Below are 20,101 nucleotides of genomic sequence, written 5' to 3' on the forward strand. Positions count from 1 at the left end.
CTTTTTAAAATGAGTCTCCAGAGCTGATTCAGGGTGCTATATTCAAGGTCTGATAATGCCACTGCTTTATACAGTGCTGTCTGACATTTTTCTACCTTACTCTCTGCCCTTACTTAACCCATCTCTGTTTTCTTTGTTTCCCATTCTGTTTTCTTTTATGAGTACACTGACATATTCATGAAAGTGCTTATTAAAATTTCCAACACCTCTTCCTTGGAAAGCTGATGGTGAGGTCAGAGCCCACTGTTCTGTATTTAAGGCTAGGACTGTTCTGTAATCTGCCCCAATTTACATCTGTCAACACTGAGTATCATCTAATGTTTTTTCCTTGTAGCTGTTCAATGAGGCTCTTCTGCAGATCTTTGTATTTAATTGTCTCTAAACTGAGAGACCACATAAAAATTGAGAGCCTAAATTGAGAGAAACTACAGAAATTCATTAGTTTGATTGGTCTACAAAACTGGAGTCTTTGGAAGCACAGAAAGAATTAATTTTAATAAGTAGAAAGGTAAAACTGTCTGGAACATCACTATAAACAAGCAAAATGGGAAAGAATGTTCAGCTTTGCAGGACATAAATCTAAGGTAATCAGCTGACAACATAAAAATCTATTATTGAAATATGAAAAATTATTTTATTGAACCATATCTTAACAATTTAGAAGGAATAGAAATAACCTGAACACAGACAGAAGTCTTAAAATGAGTTGCAAGAGGCCCCTTTATCCCATTTTCTTAAACTAAGAGAGAAAGAGAGCCACACAGCAGTGGAATCTGGATGTATCCTTATGGATAGCCCCAGCAGCATTAAAGCCATGCTTCTGGGAGATACTTAAAGATAATGATAGATTGCCTAATTAAAATGATAGAACAATTTAAATTATTTTAGAAGCAGAAGGCAAACTTAATTGTTTACTATGACAAAATGTGTGTCCCAGATAATAAATTTAATAGAAAGAAATGATCCATAAAAAATTAAAACATAGAAGCACAGATTTTAAATTAATCATCTTTTGTTTCAGATACACAATAATATTGTCTCTACTATTCAGATTACAACCTAATGCTTGATACTTTATGTCTGAAACACTGAAGAAAAGCTGTTTATCAAAATGTTTGTCAAATAATAGTTGGTTTTCATCAACACAGAACAAGTGAGATGTCACAGTGATTATTTGAAAAAATGAATATAACTAATGTACCAAATAGAATTGCAATTTCATGCCAGCTTGGCTGCTCCTAACAATAGAGATTATTTGCAAAAGACACAGTAAGGATAAATAAAGATGTGGACAGAGCCATAAATGAGCCCACAGATACAGATCTTCCCCCTATCAGAGCTCCAATTGCCATCTGCTAAGGGTTGGAAGTCATGCTAAGAACAACAGCAATTATGTACACTGTGGTGGTGTTTGAGGGTTGCCAGGATGAGGGAAGAGATGAGAATCTTGACTCCATGTTTCAGAAGACTGATTTATTATTTTATGATATTATTATATTAAAAGAAAATCATATACTAAAACTATACAAAAGAAAGAAAAAGGAGACATCAGAAGGCTAGAAAGGAATTCATAATAAAATCTTGTGACCAATCAGAAGTCTGGCACAGCTGGACTGGGATTGGTCATTAAGTAAAAACAATTCACATGAGACCAATCAAAGATGCACCTGTTGGTAAACCATCTCCAGACCACATTCCACAGCCATCAGATAGTTATTGTTTACATTTCTTTTCTGAGGCTTCTCAGCTTCTCAGGAGAAAAATCCTAGTGAAAGGATTTTCATAAAATATGTCGGTGACAGTAAGGAAAAGTTATAATAAAACTATTGTCACTATTAAATGGAAAAAAAAAAAACAAAAATAGAAAAAAACTAAGAAAAACCAAATTGTGACAAGCTAATGTGCATCATTTTATGTGAAATGCATAACACTCAAAAAGTGAAGAAAATTATAGGACAATTGTAAATATGACAAATGAGGCAAAAATGTAAGGACAGATAGTAATTTCTGTTAGACAAATGTATATAAATATGGAAAAATACACAAGGTCTGGGACTAACAAGGACTTTTCTTACATTTCTGAATCAGATGGAGCATACTGCTGTCTAAGCAGGCTGGTGACAGTGGCTCTGAGTTTATTTGTTATGCTATGCTTGTTTCAGACATCAATGAAAGCTTCCAAAAGCATGTCCATTTTTCCAAACATACATAACAAGATGCATTATCTCTCACTACACATTTTTCTTGCTTTTATCATTAGATGACCATGTTATTTTGGCTGCAAGTTGACCATTATACATTGAAATGTCTCTCAGGAACCTACACAGCTACAGCATAATGCGCCAAAGGGAGGGGGAATGTTAGTATAAAACAGAAGAGTGTACAGGCCATGTTGATCAGGTGAAGGACATGGCCAGACAAGCATTCTGATCTATTTACACGTGCCTGGTCCTTATTGTCTCTGTATCCCTCTATTTTCCTCACTCATTCCTCCCCAAATCACCTAATTTTCTCTTTTAGACCCCCATAAGTCCTGTGCTATTCCAAAATGCTCTTCACCTACATCTCATGTGTCCCATACCCCATGATAGTTACACCCCTCTGTCCAAAAGGTGACCCACTATTGACTCACCATGGGGAGTGTCACACCTTGCCACTAGGGCTGGGGTATCCTGACAGCTCTGGGAGGGATCTGGACAAGATGTTCCTTCCTCTGAATCCTTATTTTGGGTCCTGTCTGCTGTGGTGGTCTGTGCTCTGGGATTATGGAGATGGACCTGTGATGGCCTGGTGGCTCCTGGGGCAGGGATGGGCTTGACTGTTGATTTGCAGAGTTAAATGCCTCTGTTAAATGCCTCCAACTTGGCTGGGGGGTTGGGGTAAAGGGAAGGAGAGGAAAACACCATCGATACCCAACATTTTGGAAAAGAGACTATAAGACTATAGAGCCTATGTCCACATGGGCAGATTGACTAATTCCCCCAAGTGACTTTGCTTTTTTAAACTGCAGATAAAGGGATCTATATAATTTGAGTCCAGTTATTGAGCTCTGGCTTCTCAGTAGATTCGTGTGAAAGCAGCCAGCATTCAAGCCCTTAGTTTGACAAATTTCCTTTCACATTTAAATTAGCAAAAAGTTGCTTGCATTTTGTTTTTTGCACACTATATATCTCCTCCAGTGTTTAGTATCACAGACTTGATTAGAGTTGTTAAATTGCTACCGTCCCTGTAATCAGCCTTTATTTCTTTTTGTCTATTTTTTTTACACTTCTATCTAATCACAGAATGGAAGCCTTTCCTGGTTTGTACAGGAGATTGATAAAGTCTGTAAAATATAAGATCACAACATTTGAAATATCTGAGTGTAAGAAATTTTGATATATAAGATGCAGAATTCCTAAATAGTAAATATCAGTGTATCATTATACTGAGGGATGGTAATGGCCTTCTAAATGCAAGTGAAGCAGGAATGGTTCATTCACCAGGACTGGAAATGTACACCTGGTGTTGTTGGTAATATGATGTTGCACAAGAAATGGGGCTCTTTTGGGGAGATGTTGGTCATAACAGGAAGCCTTTTGTTGAGCCGAGAATCAAGAGCAAGCACTTTATAAGGACAAATGTAGATTTAAAGGGAGAAGGATTTCAAAGGCATGGGCATTGCTAAAATGAGTAATTGTGTCATTTGCAGTGTTTTAGACCAAACTTCAGTGGTTTAGTTTCACATATGTTCACATATGTGACAACATGAAGCTGAGTCCTAACTGTGACACTGTATTTAGCAAACACACCCTGGAAAGGGTCATTCACTGCAATCTGGAAGGTTCTTCCTTGAAACATTTCTGAGCAACACTTATAGTAATGTTTCACAGCCCCAAGAATTCCAGCAGGTTTTCTGTGGGATGTATTCCCCCATGTATAAAATTAATTTCAAAGCGTTAAAGTGGGAATAGTCACTTGCTTCAAGTTCTGTAGAGTGAAAATCAGCCTGCAAGCGAATTGTTTCTGTGCAGCTATGTTTGGCACTCAATGTCACCTTCAGAGTTGTTTGGGTCTGCAGACTGAGTTGTGCAGTTCGGTGGTAGCAGATGCCTAAAGGGAATTTCCTCAGCTAAAAAAACTGCAGGGTTGCTCTTCTTACTGTTTAAGAGAATTTATTTTCTCAGTTATTTTGTTTTCACTGGGCCTTAATTTCCCCCACACCTCCAATGTGATGAATGTCATAAAAATTGTAAAACACACATACAGGCACACTCATACACTATTAATGTCACTGCTGTACTAGCAGTTTTTCACAATCATAGTTTCATCTCTGAGCAGTGAAGTCACTTTTATTATTTCAAATTTCAGTTCCCAGAGTAAAACTGATGACTCCATAATTACTGATGCCACAAGACAGACAAAAGGATTCCATAAGTCCTGGACGTGGGGAGGGAAAGTCATACACCTGAATGAGCCATTAAGTGGATCACTAACTCTTGATACAACAGTCTTACAGACATGAGGAGTATTTTACTACTACCTTGAACCCTCAGCTGGCACTGCACCACCCTGCAGCTCTAACACCCCTTATCTTTTCCTCCTTGGACATCCCAGAGTTTCCAGTGAGCAAAGTGGGTTTGCGTGGCAAGGTTCCCCTGCAGCCCAGGGTTGAGACATGGTGAGGCAGCTGTCCCCATCCAGGCCATGGAGCCCACAGTGGAGAAGATATCCACCTGCAGGCCATGGAGGATCCCTGGCTGTGACCCCATGGGAAGCCTGTACCACAGCAGGGTCTGGCAGGACCTGCGGGCCCATGAAGAGAAGAGCCCACACTGGAGCAGTTCAATACCCTGTGGGAAACCCATGCTGTGAAAAACTGTAGCCCATAGAAAGGACTCATGTTGGAAAAGCTCATGGAGGACTGTCTCCCATAGGAGGGACCCCATACTGGAATGGGGAAAGCGTATGAATAGTTCTTTCTCTGAGGGGGGAATGGCAGTAGCCTCATCCACAACCCATGTGCCCCATCACCTTGTGCCAGTTGGGGGGGGGGGGGGGGGGGGGGGGGGTAGAGAATTCAGAAGTGAAATTGAGCCTCTAAGATTTTTTTCAAAGTATAGTTGATTTTTTCTATCTCCCATTTTTCGTGCTCAGCTCTGATGAGATATACAATATTAGGGAAGTAAGAAGTCAACCACATCGATACATTTATATAATGGGATAATTTGTCATTATTTGTTTGTGAGTCAATGGGACATATCATTCATTATTACTTGCTCAATACTGGGAATGCAGAAAAGCATAATGATGAATGACATAGAACTGACAGGGAGACACAGGACAAGATCAAGGACAAAAAGTTGATAAAAGACTTCAGTACTCTGTCAGAGCAATGTGTATTTTAGTCACAGTGTTTACTTGGAGTGTGCGAGCACGGCTCATAATCAAAGTTCTTGGGACACATCTCTGCTCTCTACCACTTCAGACTGTACACTACAAGAGCAAGAGTAGAAATCAGTTTGGATGATGTCCAGACTGGAAAAGAAAAATAACCCAGTGAAGATAGCTGTGCCCTCTGCTAATTCAACCAGCCTCAAACATTTTACAAATACTGTTTAGAAGGACTGTGTTCCAAGGAAAAGATTATGCAATTTTCTGCAGTCTTGGCTCCATAGCTTTATAATGAAAAGGTAGAGAATTATAAGAAAGGTGGAGCTGTTTTGTTTCACATGATTTTGCCAATCACTGTGTTTTTCATACAGGATTATTACTTTTTCTTTCAATTTTTAAGTTAAATATATGTACGACTATGGTAAACTAGTCTGCATTAAAGTCAAATTAATGAAGGTCATTGTATGAAGTGAATCTCAAACACTGATGCACATTTACTGATGACCTTTCACTTTTTTATGTGATTCGATAAAGATCTTTTGACAAACAATACTTGGTGTAGACAAGAAACATGATTAAAAATGTGCTATAAAATCTGTAAGTGGCAGTTCAGAGACAGACAAAATATGGAATAGCTGTCAAGCTAGATAGATTGAGTCAGCCAGAAATATAAGCTTTTGACTCATTACTAATTAACATTTCTAAATACATTTTACTCTCCAGAGACCAGCATAGGGAGGACTATTTGCAAACATGTGCCTACCTGCTAAGGATAGGGTGGTTAATTAATACTGCATCTGACTTCTACCAGGTGTGAGAAACTTCTTCCGCACAGTGGAGAAAACTGTGAATATGTAAACCAAAATAGTGCATCACAGTTTCCATTAAAAATACCCACAGGACTCTTACTGCCTTAAAAAGTACTATCCCCTTCAGGACTATGTGCCTGGTGGAGGTATAGCTCCATATGGTCTTCATGCAATCCTTCCCCAGCTTCCTTGTAAACCCTCTTTATGTTCTGGGAGGCTGCTACAAGTCTCCCCAGAGCTGCTCCTCTCCAGGCTGAGCAGCCCCAGCTCTCTCAGACTCTTCCATGTCTTCACAGGAAAGGTGTTGCAGCCCTGTGATTGACTCAGTGGCCTCCTCTGGACTTGTTCCAACAGGTCTGTGGCCTCCTTGCATTGAGAAGGCCTTTTGTCAATCTTTAATCCAGCTTTATGTGGAATACTGGAAGGAGCAAGTAGAAAGGCAAGAAAATAACTCCCCACTTAGAATGCTCCTAGGAAACAGCTGACACAAAGGCATACCTCATCCTGGGCATAAAGAATTCCTGTTGGGAATAACTTATCAGGAATAGACTCTTCAGTGATGTCTGCCAGCAAACCAAATTACCTGGCTCTGCGAAGGTACATGAGAGAATTTGCTTTTCCCATTTTAAATTGAAGCAGGAAAAAACAATAAGCACAAAGGACTTCTTTATTTTAAAATCTTCTCGTCTCTTAAACATTTTGTGGTTTATTAAATAAACATAAAGACACCCAAAAGAAGGGGGAAGAAAGAAAGGAAAAAAGAAAGGAAGAATACTTTGCATCAAAGAAGCAGTCTGTGTGTCATATTTTTCTAAATTAGCAAAAATACAGAATTTGAGACTCCTTCAGTCATGTTCAAGTAATCTAAGGGAATATGGGTGGATTAAAACTAACATGAGATTTAAATATGGGGGAGTTGTGTTGTGCCTCCAATTCAGTCCATGACTCACAGAGGTCTGAAGCTTGAGGTTGTGTTCAGACTCATTTCCAGTGTCCTGCTAATTAGGACAAAACCACTGTTTCATATTTTCTGGCTCCCATCTAAGATCAAGAGCAAGGCATAATGTGCCACATGTGTGGAGTAGTGCTCAATAAATGGGACAGTACACTCTGTACTGCTGCAAATTCCAAGTCTGTGCTAGAAAAGGTTTTCCATGCCTGTGTCTGCACCTTTTCTCAGATGCAGGTATCAAGGAAATTCCTGCCACATCATTGCAAATATGGCAGCTTTCCCAGGCTGCAAATTTAGAAACAGATTCCACACTCTGGAGGTGGTGATGACATTTTCATAATTACATGGTATTTTTTCTCCCTCCCTGTAAGCATTTAGGTGCTTAGATGAACTTAGGCTAATATAGATTTACCTGGGGAGTATTATAATCCTTGACTAGCGTTTCCCCATGTGGTTTGTGCACGGTGCAGATTTGTGTTCCTTCCTCCCCCCATCCCTCACACTGCCTTCATTAATAAAGCTGTGTCCAGTCACGTTTGGGGTGCAGGTTGGTTGGAGGTAACTGCTCGAATCTTGTAAATCTAGTCCCAGACCTTTCAGGATTAAGCTGTCATTCCTTTCTCCTGTTTTTACTGAACCATGTTGTCAATACAAGCACTATGTGATCTCTGAGCATCAGCTCCAGGAACTGACTACAGCAGTCTGGCTACTGGCTGCCAGCCCTAGGAGCCATGTGGGTACGCAGCACCAGCGCTCTGTTTTCTGTACAGACAGGTATAGACTTGATTTTATTTGCAATTCATGTGGGTCCTGTTCACTGTGCTGCAAATTCATACTTGTATGATGCTTCTTTTTCTTATTTCTTCTACCTGTGAAGAATTATCATTCCATAACCTTGTCAGCACATTCTTGTACTCACTTTCACTCAAATTCCTGTTAGAGATGGCATTTCCTTTAACAGGAAAATTTCTTTCTGTATTTTCTTTTGTCTGTCTGAGTCTTGATTAAATATTACTGTTATTTGTAGTAATGTTACCTAGCATCCAGGAGATGGCAGTAGTTGCCAAAAATTCATTTTTTAAAATAAGTCTGTTGGACCTTTTGCCCTAACACTGAATTTACTCTTTTTTTAATACAGCTATTAATATTACTCAGCCAAGTTTCAGCGGCACAGATGTCTTTGGATATACCTCATTCCTAGCTTATTCTACAATCCCAAATATCACCTTCTACTATGAATTTCGCTTGAAATTTCAGTTGGCAAACCACCAGTCAGCTTTACAAGATAACCTGATTTTTTTCACTGGACAGAAGGGCCAAGGTAGGCTTTATTTGTATCACTTATCCTTACAAGCTGTCAAATTCTTATTGAACAAGTAGGATAAAAAATATGCACAGGTTTCTCTTGATTCTATTTAAGATAAAATGTCATTAGTGGGAAAATAATCTCTTCAAAACTGTACTGTTTTGTAAAGACAAAGAAATCTAACAGGTTGTAGAAATGTTTCTTTTTATTAAGGAGAAATATAATTGCTTCCAGTAATTGAAATCAACAATTAATCTGAGGTAATGTATTTCTGAACAAAATTGATGGAAACTTGAAGGCCAAGGTTCCCTTTTGTCAGTTGTTAACAAAAATTTCATTATTGATCATTGAACTCTGTGTTATTCACATAAAATAGGAGACCCTAAACCCTGAGATCTCTCAATGCAAGTTAACCCAAGCTAGCCACAAGTAATTTGAGCTAAAGTCTGTGTAGCAAAGCATTCAATTTGGTCTGATTAACACAGCTGAGAAGCAAGTTATTTAAATCTACTTAGAGTATTTGTACTAAGATTTTATCAATACTTAAGGTATCTCTCCACAGCACCCCTTTGTGGCAGCCTGCATGGTGTCAGCAGGGCATGGGTAACAATACCTGTGCTCTGTCCATCTCAGCATTACTCCAAACAAAAGCCATAATACTAATGAAAGTTGAGGAAAAGTTTATATAATTTGATGCAGACATAAACCACTCATAGATACTTCATAAGAAGGAAAATTTATTTTTATCTTAATAATTTCTGCAATTGGAGCATGACCTAGCTCTTGGGTTTGGAGCTGTCCTATGGAATTGTTGAAGCTGAGAAGGGAGGTTGGATGATGTGTCTTATGTCTAAACCTATCACAGCAGGAGAGTGATTTAAGTGTGATAGAATTCTCTACTACTTTAGTAGGTATTTTACCATATCTGAAACATCACATGAGTTTTGCAGATATGGCCCTTGACCTACAGGAACCCTACACTTATGCTGAACAGTGTCAGAAAATTAATGTTTCAGGAGGATGAAGTAGGGGACAAATTATTGTTTGTTGTTTTAACATACTGAGGTCCCAAAATGCATTATTAAAAATCAGTTTTGGGGAGGCATTATGCAGTTACATATATATCTAACAAAGCTATTGCAGTATACCATGTCAATAGGATACAGGGGATACCTCATGTGCTATGTTAATACATTTGATATTTTCTTAGGTTTTTCTTTCTACTAAATTTCTTTATTTAAACTCCTATATCCTCTGAGGCTTCTTCCCCTTTCTCCTTGTGGCAGACTTGCAGGAGTCAGACTGTTAGTGTATTGCAATGCAAATGAAAAATTGTTAGTGTAGGACAGCTCAGCAGTTTATCTATGATATAATTAAATCTGCTACTTTTCATTTGCAAACATCCTGTCAAATTTAGCTAGTGCAGCTCAGCAGCACTTTAGTGTGCTATGAGACCCTGGTACTTAATTTATCAGTTTGATTACCCAAATTAGCCTACACAGATTGGTATTAACCACTCTGAAAGGATTTAAACTCAAAACTTAGCTCTGCTTCTATCTGTGTGGAAATCAGAATTTGCTAAGTTTTTTCCCAAACTTCAGCAAGAGACTGATTGATCAAACCTGTTGATCCTGCTAACTGAACTCCATTTCAATCATTTTAACTACATCCAGGTAGAGCTCTCATCCTGCCACATTTTAATCCTGTGACAGTCACATTCACTCGCAGGCAGCTTTTTCTGTCACTAGCTGTTATTAATTTTTGTGGATGGATGAAATATTGTCTTTTTTGGGTAGCTGAGAAGAAATGGTGCACAGAGTTGTAATTACCTAAAACCTTTCCATCTAATCGTTCAGAAAACAGCATTCAAAAGCCAATGTCTGCACCATTAAATTTTTATAAGAAGCTCTGTTGTAATATGAACACAAAGAAATCATTAGAAGTTCTTTTCAACAACAAGAATGAACCACCACATTCAAACATGTTTCTGAAGCCTTGGGAACTGAATTTCTAACACCTGTTTGAAACATTTCCAATTGTAGGAAATGTAACCAAACAAAAATCATACCAATTAATTCATTGTCTTTATTCAGGATGGAGAAAATGCAAATGCGATATGTAGAACACCAATGGTATGAAATAATCTGATTCTTTTTTGTTACAACAATCAAAGGAGAACTCCAAAAAAAATGCTTAAGTATAAAAGATACATTGCACTAAAATTTGTCTCAAAAAGGCCTGCCTGCAGGGTGTACCCTGAACTGTCAGAAGTCACTGTGGAATGTAGGTCTTGGAATCATATTTGACTGAACTGAGTTTTTAAAAAAAGTTTTACTGGTGTCATTTTTATTAATGAGAATACTACATTCTGGGCTTGTTATGCAGTTGCCAGGCAGAAACCTGGCTTTTTATTACTTTGCATATGATTTGTGTGTGTGAGCACTGTGGTACAGCAGTCAGGCATTGCTGCATCCCCATGTCGAACAACGGGTGGGCAGCAGCACACCTGCCAAGGGCAAGGCTCAAGAAACACGGAACAATGAGGTGATGGTAAAATGTTGTTGATAATTTGTGATTTTCTCCTTAGTTTTAATGGTTGGGTAGACTGAGCACCCCACATTTTAACAACAAAAGCAGTTTCTTACCAAAGAAGATGCTCTTGTTTTAACAATTTCCTGAGTGTTGAGCAATAGCGCTCTCAATAGGAGAAGCATGAGGGTTTTCACAGCTAGTGATCTTCCACTAAGGAAGCATTTTTTAATATTTAATTTGAAATTTTCCCCTTTCTCCATTTCATCCAATTTCTTGTAGTCAACATTCTCTTGCAGCACCCTATCTGATTCCCCTCCAGTGTTGACTCTGCCCAAACCACAGGCATCAATTTCATAGCTAACCTCTTGTGAGTTACTATAAAATTCTGTCCCAATACATAGCTAAAGTTTAAAGCTGTCTCATTTATGCAAACTATTAACATTATTCTATTTTACCCCAGCCCTGACAGAGTTCAAGGCCAGGGATAAGACCTTGAGCAACTCGATCTAGTCAAAGGTATCCCTGCCCATGGCAGTGGGTGTTGGGACTAGATAATCTTTAGGGTTCCTTCCAACCTCTCAACAGTCTATGATTCTATGACTATCTTCACTATCCAGTCAGTTTTGTAGAGTACTGACACTGCTACATTGCATGTCTTTAACACACTTTAATTCTGAAAAGCATTTTAAAAAATCAAAAAGCCTTTTAAATAACAGTTTGTCTTTAATGTGCTTCCCCTAGTTTTGCTGGTCAAATGACATAAGTGCATTGTAGACACTGCTGAAAACAGAAACTTTAGTAAAGGTTTTTTTAAAAGAATTGCTATTTGCAGTTTGGAAGTCCTTCACTGGTAATGTGCCAGTGTAACTGAAAGCAATGGGATTTCATTCAGTTTATGAATAAATCATGAACCAATCATTGTAATAAAAAATGAATAGTGTTTGTGTTCTATACAACTGAATGTAGCTGCACACTTTCTACAGAGGCAGTGGATTTATATTCTTTGGAATAAGGATTTACTTTTCTTTTTTCTATAGATTCCCATTGCATCAGAATAGTAACTCTATAGAAAAAACAAACTTCTGTATAGAAAAAGCACAGTACACCCCAGATTCATTTCCAGGATATGAGATAAGGGGAATATGGCAGTTTTGGCTGTGAAGCAGCTGTGTGCAGAGCTTTAGTGGGAGGTCAATATAAGTAGCATTGTTTCCTGGGGAAAAGACTACTTTATCTTCTGCAAATGAAGAAAATTTCCCATGCATTTGAGACAGGGGCATCAAAACACACATTTTAAATGGCAGCCACCATGTGACACTGGAGGAGCAAATAGGGAGACCTTCCCTGAAACAAATACCTTATGAAAACAGAAGAAAATATCAAATAAAATACCATGTATGGGCATGAAATTGAGCACTGAATTGCTTGATTTCACAGGAGAGTTGTAAAAAGAAATGGATGGCTTTGAATTTCAATTTGGGTCGTCCTAAGGCACAAGTGAGAACATTCTTCACTTTCACCATTGTTTGTATCCTGATTCTTTTACCATAAACAAAAAAAGGTTGGGGTTGATAAAAAAAAAACAAGTTGATCAGGTTTTCTCCAATCAATGGTGGTTCCTCCCTTGCCTGCATGAGGAGAGAGACTGAATGCTCTTTAAAGATGACAGTGTAAAAATGTGTTTATTTTGCATGACCAGGTCGAGAAATTGAACTCTTACTCATGGGCTTTATGTCAGACTGAAATTCCTGCAAATGACATTTTACACTGTAGTTACTAAAAGCACAAACAACACTTATAGCATGGAGGCTGAAATGTAAAAAAAATTAAATTATTTACTGCAAACTGGAAAATCAATCAGTTCTAACCTGAAAGAAGGCTTAAAGAATTAAAGCACTTGGCTGACCAAGGAAATTCCATCAATGAACATCCTAGAGCTGCCTCAATCAGGGGCAGGTGCAATAAATCTCCAGGTGCTGTTGAGTCAAGGGCAGCTGAAGGAGCTTGATAGAAGCTGCAAAAGCTTCTTCAGAGCCATGTCCCTGTTACTCCCCTTGCCTCAGAGCAGCAGGTGTCCTCTGGTTTTGAGGCTCTTGAAGTACCTATAATGAAAGCTGAAAGCATTCTGGAACAGGACTAAGTCAGGGCCTATTCTCACCTGCAACTTGAAATTTCAACTTTTTTTTTTTTAATTTTTTTTTTTTTTTTTTTTTTTTTTTTTTTTTTTTTTTTTAAGATTTTGGAGGAAGTTGAAATTTATTTATGTTCCAGGGGGAAGGAACAGCAATGACTGCTAAATCCACCAGGGCTGAAGGGTTGACAGGTTTTGTGGATATCACTCACTTAACTGTAGTATGAAAAAAATCTTCTGTCAAAAATCCTATAAATGTTTAAAATCTCTGCAGTTTCTATTTTAAATGCAAAATAATACTAGAAAGAGTATTACAAGTTAAACAGAGAATATTAGAAATATATAGTAAACTCATAAGCTTCCTGGCTATTATTTTGCTAAATTGCTAATTTTTCAGTGGATTTGGAGTATATTTTACACACTGATGTTCACTAAATCCTGGAATAAGTAGTTATCCTTCTTTTGTTTTTTCAGGTCTGAATGGAGATGATTTCTTGGAGCTAGGCCTCCGTAATGGGAGAGTGGTATATAGCTACAACCTAGGTTCTGGCACAGCAACAATCATTAGCAAACCACTCGATCTCACACTCAATATTCATGTCATCCATCTTGGCAGGAATCTCCAGAAAGGCTGGCTGAAGGTAAAAAAGAAGGATATCCTTAAGATAGCCTTTAGATGAAAGTGTTCTCTGTGTTTTTTCACATTTTACATGGAAAATGTAATTATTATTTTTGTGCTTCCCTGTAAAGCTGGGAGGATTTTCTTCACTAGAAGTTCCTAAATAAAGGCAAACCCCTTTTTTGTAACAAGTATTAATGTTTCATGGAAAGGTGGATGATCAGAAGAATAAAACTGTCACTTCTCCTGGAAGGCTGGTTGGACTCAATGTCTTCAGTCAGTTTTATTTGGGAGGCTATCGTGAGTACACGCCAGAGCTCCTACCAAAGGGACCCAGATTTAAGAATGGCTTTCAAGGTAAAGATTGCACAATTTTCAATTCATTTTATTACATGCATCAGATTGTTTATCTTTCTTTCATAGGCAATCTCTGCCTTATCAGGAAACAAACTAGAATCTCCTTGGCTGAATTTCCTGTGGCTTTTTCATTATTTCACTCTGATAACTAAGAAACTAAGATCACTAAGATGATGCAAAAAGAGGCATTGCTAAATAATTTTAATACTTTCAGTTTCTGCTAAAATGGAACTTTTCCATTGTAATGTTTGCCATGTAACCTCTTCTTATGTGTCCCTGTTCTACAGCATCACTTCAAAATGACTTCCTTTCTCTGAAGTAGTTTAGATTCTGCTTCCACTGTGACTGGCAGTGCTAGTTTGGGTAATAGATTGCACACTGAAAACTTCTTTCTGAAAGACATCAGATTTTTTTTTTTTCCTGACATTATGACCTAGGTCTCGAGGCAGACTTAGCTAATTCCTTTTGCAAATATTTATCAAGCAGATAATAATTTTTACCTCAAAACTGATATTGAAGTTTTATTAATCTGTTTTCAACTCCTACCAGATCAGCAATGAAGCAAAGGACTTGTTCATAACACTTTATTTTTGTTCTTTATTTCCAAAGAAACAATGTTCTTGATATTTACAAGGTAAAATTTCAATTAATTTTAAGCACTGGAAAGCCTTTCAAACGAAAAGAAAACATTTTGCAACAGTAAAACAGAGTGTGGGTTCTCAGTTATGAAACTGAGGGTATGTTATGAAAGTCAAGCATAGCAATAAAACTCACTTTAATGCACTAAAACACTGCATTTCCATTAAGCCCATGTACCTGCTTTATTTCCAGCCATTACTTCACGTTTTTTTCTTACACTGACATTTCCTCAAATTCAATTTCATATTGTCATTTCTTAGTCAGCTTCTCAGTCAGAATGTCATATGAATTAACATCTCCTCTGTCTCTGTCTTTTCAGGAAGCATGGATTGTATGGTTATACCTTTCATGGCCTCTAAGCAGCTTGCAAATTGGCATATCATAAAACATAATGTCAGTGCGACTGTTTTCAGAGGGTCAATATCTGTGAACTACTTTGGGCATTTTTATAGATGTGCTAATGTTAGGGGTGACTGACAGGAATATCTAATGCTTTACTTAAGCACAAATATTTTCAGTTTTCCAGATTCCTCATGTTACAAATGTATTGTAAGGATCAAATTTCTACAGATTCAATATTTTCAATAACTTTTCAGAAACCACAAAGTTCATGTACTGTTAGTTACCATACTATTTATTGATTTTTTTCATGCTCTTTAAAAAGAAGTATTACTGCAAAATTTTGGGAAACATGTAGCACATAAACAGTTTTCTCTATGTACCTAGCATTTATAGTATTGAGACTATTATTTTTTGCTAATTAATTCCATGCTCCTGTTCCCAGCAGCAGCTTGTCTCTGTTCTCCAATGCACAGTGGCTTTCAAGGAATCTACACTTTCCTATGATCAATTTCCTCCAATGTTTTCTTACGTAGTCAGCATCTCATTTGTTCTTCTAGCTCAGAAATCTCCCCAGTTTCAGTTCTCAGGATCTTCAGAATAAAAAATAAACCTCCATAGTTTTTTTTTTTTCCAGAGTGGGAACTGCAATACCACTGTGAGAGAAGAAAATTTTGAATTATTTTACTTCAGCCAAATTGCAGCTGTAGGGATCTCACAGAAACTCTGGAAGTGCCAGCCAAGATAAATTTATCTAGGACATAGTTGATTAAACCACTCAGAGTTTTGGAACCCTGCTGTTGACTCCTTTTAAAGACATGATTTATTAAAACCATTTTGCTTCTAATTCTAAGGAATGTACCTCTTCTTTTGTAAGAGATCACTACTGGATGAAGAAACATTGAGACCAGCCTCACTGCTGCAGACTAAATGTCCCCAGTGTCAGTGTGCAATAATTTAGGATTTTTACTCTGTACAATTACAGTTTCAGATTATTTCTACCATGACCTGCATGCCTTTAGCACTTGTACAAGACATTTCCACAGAGGAGGAGGAAACTGAACACAAATATTTTTAAGAAATTGTCGTTTAATAATCAAAAGTTGTGGAATTTTTAATTTAGGAAATTAAATTCAGCACCTAGAGATCCTTTTGAAAGGCTGAAGGATGTTTGATGGTACTGTAAGCAATTTGCAAACTTTCATTCAGTTCCTATGAGAAGCTGAAAACTGGTAGAGCTCAGATGAAGCAGCCAAGTTCACATGGACTCTGAGGTTCTTTGCACTTTATCTGAATTTGAGGTTCCTTAGGGGCTTATTGGAGCTTTTTGTAAATGGGATTGTTTACTTTAGTGCTCAGCTTTTTTTCTATTTCCTATAACAGGGTAACTAAGGGACCTTGAGAGTTTTCTGAGTACACTGCAGATGCTCTAAAAAGTCAAATGTGAGGTTTAGGTAGCTGAAAGTCTTGTGGCCAAAGAGACTCAGCCTGGTCATTAATGGACAATCTGAAAAGGGAGTGTGAAACCAACTGACTCATGTTCAAAGGTCTGCACAACTCATCTACACAAAATGAAACAGAAAATTATTTGGGAAAAGCTAGAAGTTACAGCTGAATTTCCAGCCCTTCCATCTCTGAAAGAGGCAGAGAGAAATCTGGTGTCAGGGACAAAAGAGGGAGAATTCTGATGTTTCATGCTCTGTGCTACCATGACTGCAGGATTCAGTCTCTAGCCATCAATCCAACTGATGGAGAGCCATGGCTTGCATCAAGAAATAGGTGAGGAGCAGAGAAAGAGAAGCAACTGATGGTTCCTGTGGTCCTGTTCCTAAGCAGGATGAAGCATGGCTATAGAAGTTATCTGTTGTTTGACAGCAAATATTATTAAAAGGAGTAAATAGGCTAAAGAAACTCTTACCACAAAGCTGAACTGTTGAAGAACCTCTTTCATGCTGAAAGAGCCATCTCTTCACATAAATGATTTTGCAAAGTAAATAAAATTGCAGGTACTGCAATTACTTTTTAAAAATAGAGTAAGCCCAGAACACAGTTGAGTTCCAAACAGATACAAATATAACCTTTCAGTCAAAGTTTAAGCTCATAATAAGCTAGAATACCTTACAAGACTGCCGAGGTTAAGACTACTTATCTTTATGTTCCTGCACCACTGATGTCACAGAAGGACAGTGAGTTCTGAACAGGCTTTTAGTCAGTGCTGTATGATTCATACAGGTACCTCTGGGTGTTTGGGTCACAGCTCTGAGAAGACCTGAGTAGTCACTGTCAGGGCCATTCTTTAGACCAGCACTCACAAACAGCAAAGAAAGACAGGGGAAAAGAAAAGCATTTAAGGATAGGTAGGATTTAAGAAATCTGTAAATTCAGTACTGCATTCAGATACAAAATATTTATCAGTGTATCTATTTGTCAGTTCTCTTGCTGCACTTTTAGTACATATTGAAAATGCCTGCTTTGTGTACTTTTTAGTCAAATTAGCACCAAGTGCTTAGAAGTGAGCAAGGGATCCTAGCAAGAAGTTATAAGAAAAATTTTTTGTGTGATAAGGGTATATCAGAAAAAATTTTTAAAAAAGTAAAGGTGACCAGTGAAGTAATATATTTTATGAAAATCCCTCAAGTTTACTTAATGGCTCTTTAGTGATTTATGAGCTCTGCTTGACTGGGGGTGAAAGCTATAAAATAAATTGATGCTAAAAAAGGTCGGTAATAGAAAGGCCTAGGTGTGGTCTAAGAAGCCACAATTCAAAAGATTACAAAAAAAGGGTAGTATACCATCTGTGAGTGTACAGTCTTGGTGTCTGATTTCTGTTTACTTGCATAAAACTGATGTTCAAAATCACGCCAAGTTTAACTCACAAAGTCAGGAACTTTGAGTTCCTCTTGCAAACTTGGCTGTGTCAGGAAACCTCTCCATTATTCAGAATAGTTGGCAGTCTCTCATTAAAAGGGGCCCAGAACTGGCAGAGCTAAGGAAATTCAGGTCAGAAACAAGGCACATTCATCAGCTGATCCCTCTGCAGAAGGTTGTGTAGTGCTTGCTACAACAGGCTCAAATTGCTGCTCTGACTCATTAAATAAAAGATTCAGTTTAACTTAGCTGGGCCAAAACACTCTTGTACCTATTACATGCTTTGTTTACCAGTGCTCAAGAACTGTTCCTAACCTAGATGGCACAGTTAAACTGTGGTTGGTGCACTCAAGCTAGTCATCAACACAAATGCCAGTTTATTTTCCATGATGACCTGAAAGTCCTTGAGGACTCACTGTGCTTTCCATTGTTTACGCAGAGCTCTGGGCTGCTTTTGCTTAGCACTCCAGCAAGACCCAGGAGAACAGAGCATGCTTTATCTGCTACTGATAGAGATGAAACATTAGCTAGGATTTACCAAGCATAAGGTGGCCTAAAAAAACAACCCTGTAAAAAGCAAAGAGGCAATAATACAAAGATTGCAAATAATCATCAAACTAGGTTATTTTTAAATTACATATTAAGAGTTTATGAATAAACAGTTATGTGTCAATATAGACAGAGCTACAAAATGTGTGAAATATGGAAATAGCCTAAGAAAGCTACTTTCACTATCATGAAACTGTGGTTAAAATAGTTATCTTGCTTGTAGATATTACTTATATTTTGTTTTTAAAAATTACGTAACTATAAAAAACCACATTGTATATTCATTGGGTCTTTCAGATGCAAGTCTATTTCTTTTGTGATTTCAGTTAATCATGCAAAAACTCATGTTAAGTGTTGCTTTTAAAATCAGTGTAATGATTATTTGCCATCTCCGTATCATAACTTTTCCCTGCTTCTAATGTTAAGCAGAGAGCCTCTGAGATGCCCTGCTGAATTCCAACTATTGTGATTTCAGGCACTGTAGGAATTCACTCCATCTCAGCTAAATTTTATAAGTCATGTTTAGAAAGCTCTGGGCATTTTCAGATACATTTATGTACTAGTTTAACTAATGTGGTTTAAAACCTGATTTTTAGTTTGAAATTGTACATATATTTATGTATAGATCCGGATGACATTTCAAAAATGTTTAAGGCTACCTTTAAATGTGACTGTACATCACTTGGATGCTGGGGTACATTTTGAAAGGTCATTTAGGATTTGATAAAAAAAATATATATTATATTATATAATTATATGGCATCATCTTTGGTTTTGCTGTATAGAAATAAGCACATGGAGTCATAAACATGATCCAGAAATACTGGTGACTTCAGCCTGACCCATAAGGCTGACTATCCTGTGACACCACCAGGCAGAGCAAAGTGTCTCCAAAGAGGCAGTCCCTAGAAAGCTCACAGGCTGCGCAGGAGCTGCTGGGAAGGAGCAAGTAGGGAACACCTCTGCTTCACTCAGAAGCTTTAGCTCCTCCTTTCACTTGGGATATCAATGGATTATGACATTAAAAGAAAATCAGAGCATAGATCCAGGCACTGGCACTCGATCATCTTTACAAAACATTTTTACAAATAAATTATTACAATATTCCCTAACAAATATTTATGACAATTATTGTTTTCCTAAACAATTCTTTACTGTGTTCACGGATTTAGAATAATCTTTGGATCATTTCCCAGTGGCAGTCTGCATGCAGCTTTACTCTTCTGGAAAGTAATAAAAGTTTGATAATAAAATTGTGACCATGCCAGGTCACTTGGCCACAGGACCAAGCAACAGACCCAGAAGTATTTACCTTACTAGTATATGTTAATTTTTTAAATTATTTTCTGAGATTAAGGGCCTGAAGAAGCAGTCTACCTCAACCTAAAAATGTCTTGTGTGACATGATCTGCATGTACCAAGGACTGAAGCATTCACTTGAGAAGGGAAGAATTTGAGTCATTACCTGAAAGGGTCCTTTTCAGCCTATGGAAATTCAAGTCCACATTCCTTATTTGCATTATATTATTTGATGACATTTGGATTCTATTATATTTTATATTAAGTAGGTTTCTTGCTGTCCTTCTCTTTTTTTTCCTTGGGTTTTTGGGGCTTTGGTTGGTTGGTT

The 20,101-nt window shown here is 37.6% G+C and overlaps 1 protein-coding gene across 1 annotated transcript in view; it reads left to right on the forward strand.

Annotated features, from left to right (window-relative positions):
• Positions 1–20,101, forward strand: part of EYS (eyes shut homolog) — a 791,734-nt gene that overhangs the window by 740,518 nt on the left and 31,115 nt on the right. The window contains exons 43-45 of the mRNA XM_071445583.1: positions 8,273–8,455; positions 13,578–13,744; positions 13,935–14,079. Coding sequence (XP_071301684.1) covers positions 8,273–8,455; positions 13,578–13,744; positions 13,935–14,079 — 495 coding nt within the window. The remainder of the gene's footprint in view (positions 1–8,272; positions 8,456–13,577; positions 13,745–13,934; positions 14,080–20,101) is intronic.

Source organism: Agelaius tricolor, unplaced genomic scaffold (genome assembly GCF_023055355.1).
Source record: "Agelaius tricolor isolate 1412-34295 unplaced genomic scaffold, bAgeTri1.0.p SCAF_1, whole genome shotgun sequence".
In the NCBI taxonomy this organism is placed as follows: domain Eukaryota; kingdom Metazoa; phylum Chordata; class Aves; order Passeriformes; family Icteridae; genus Agelaius; species Agelaius tricolor.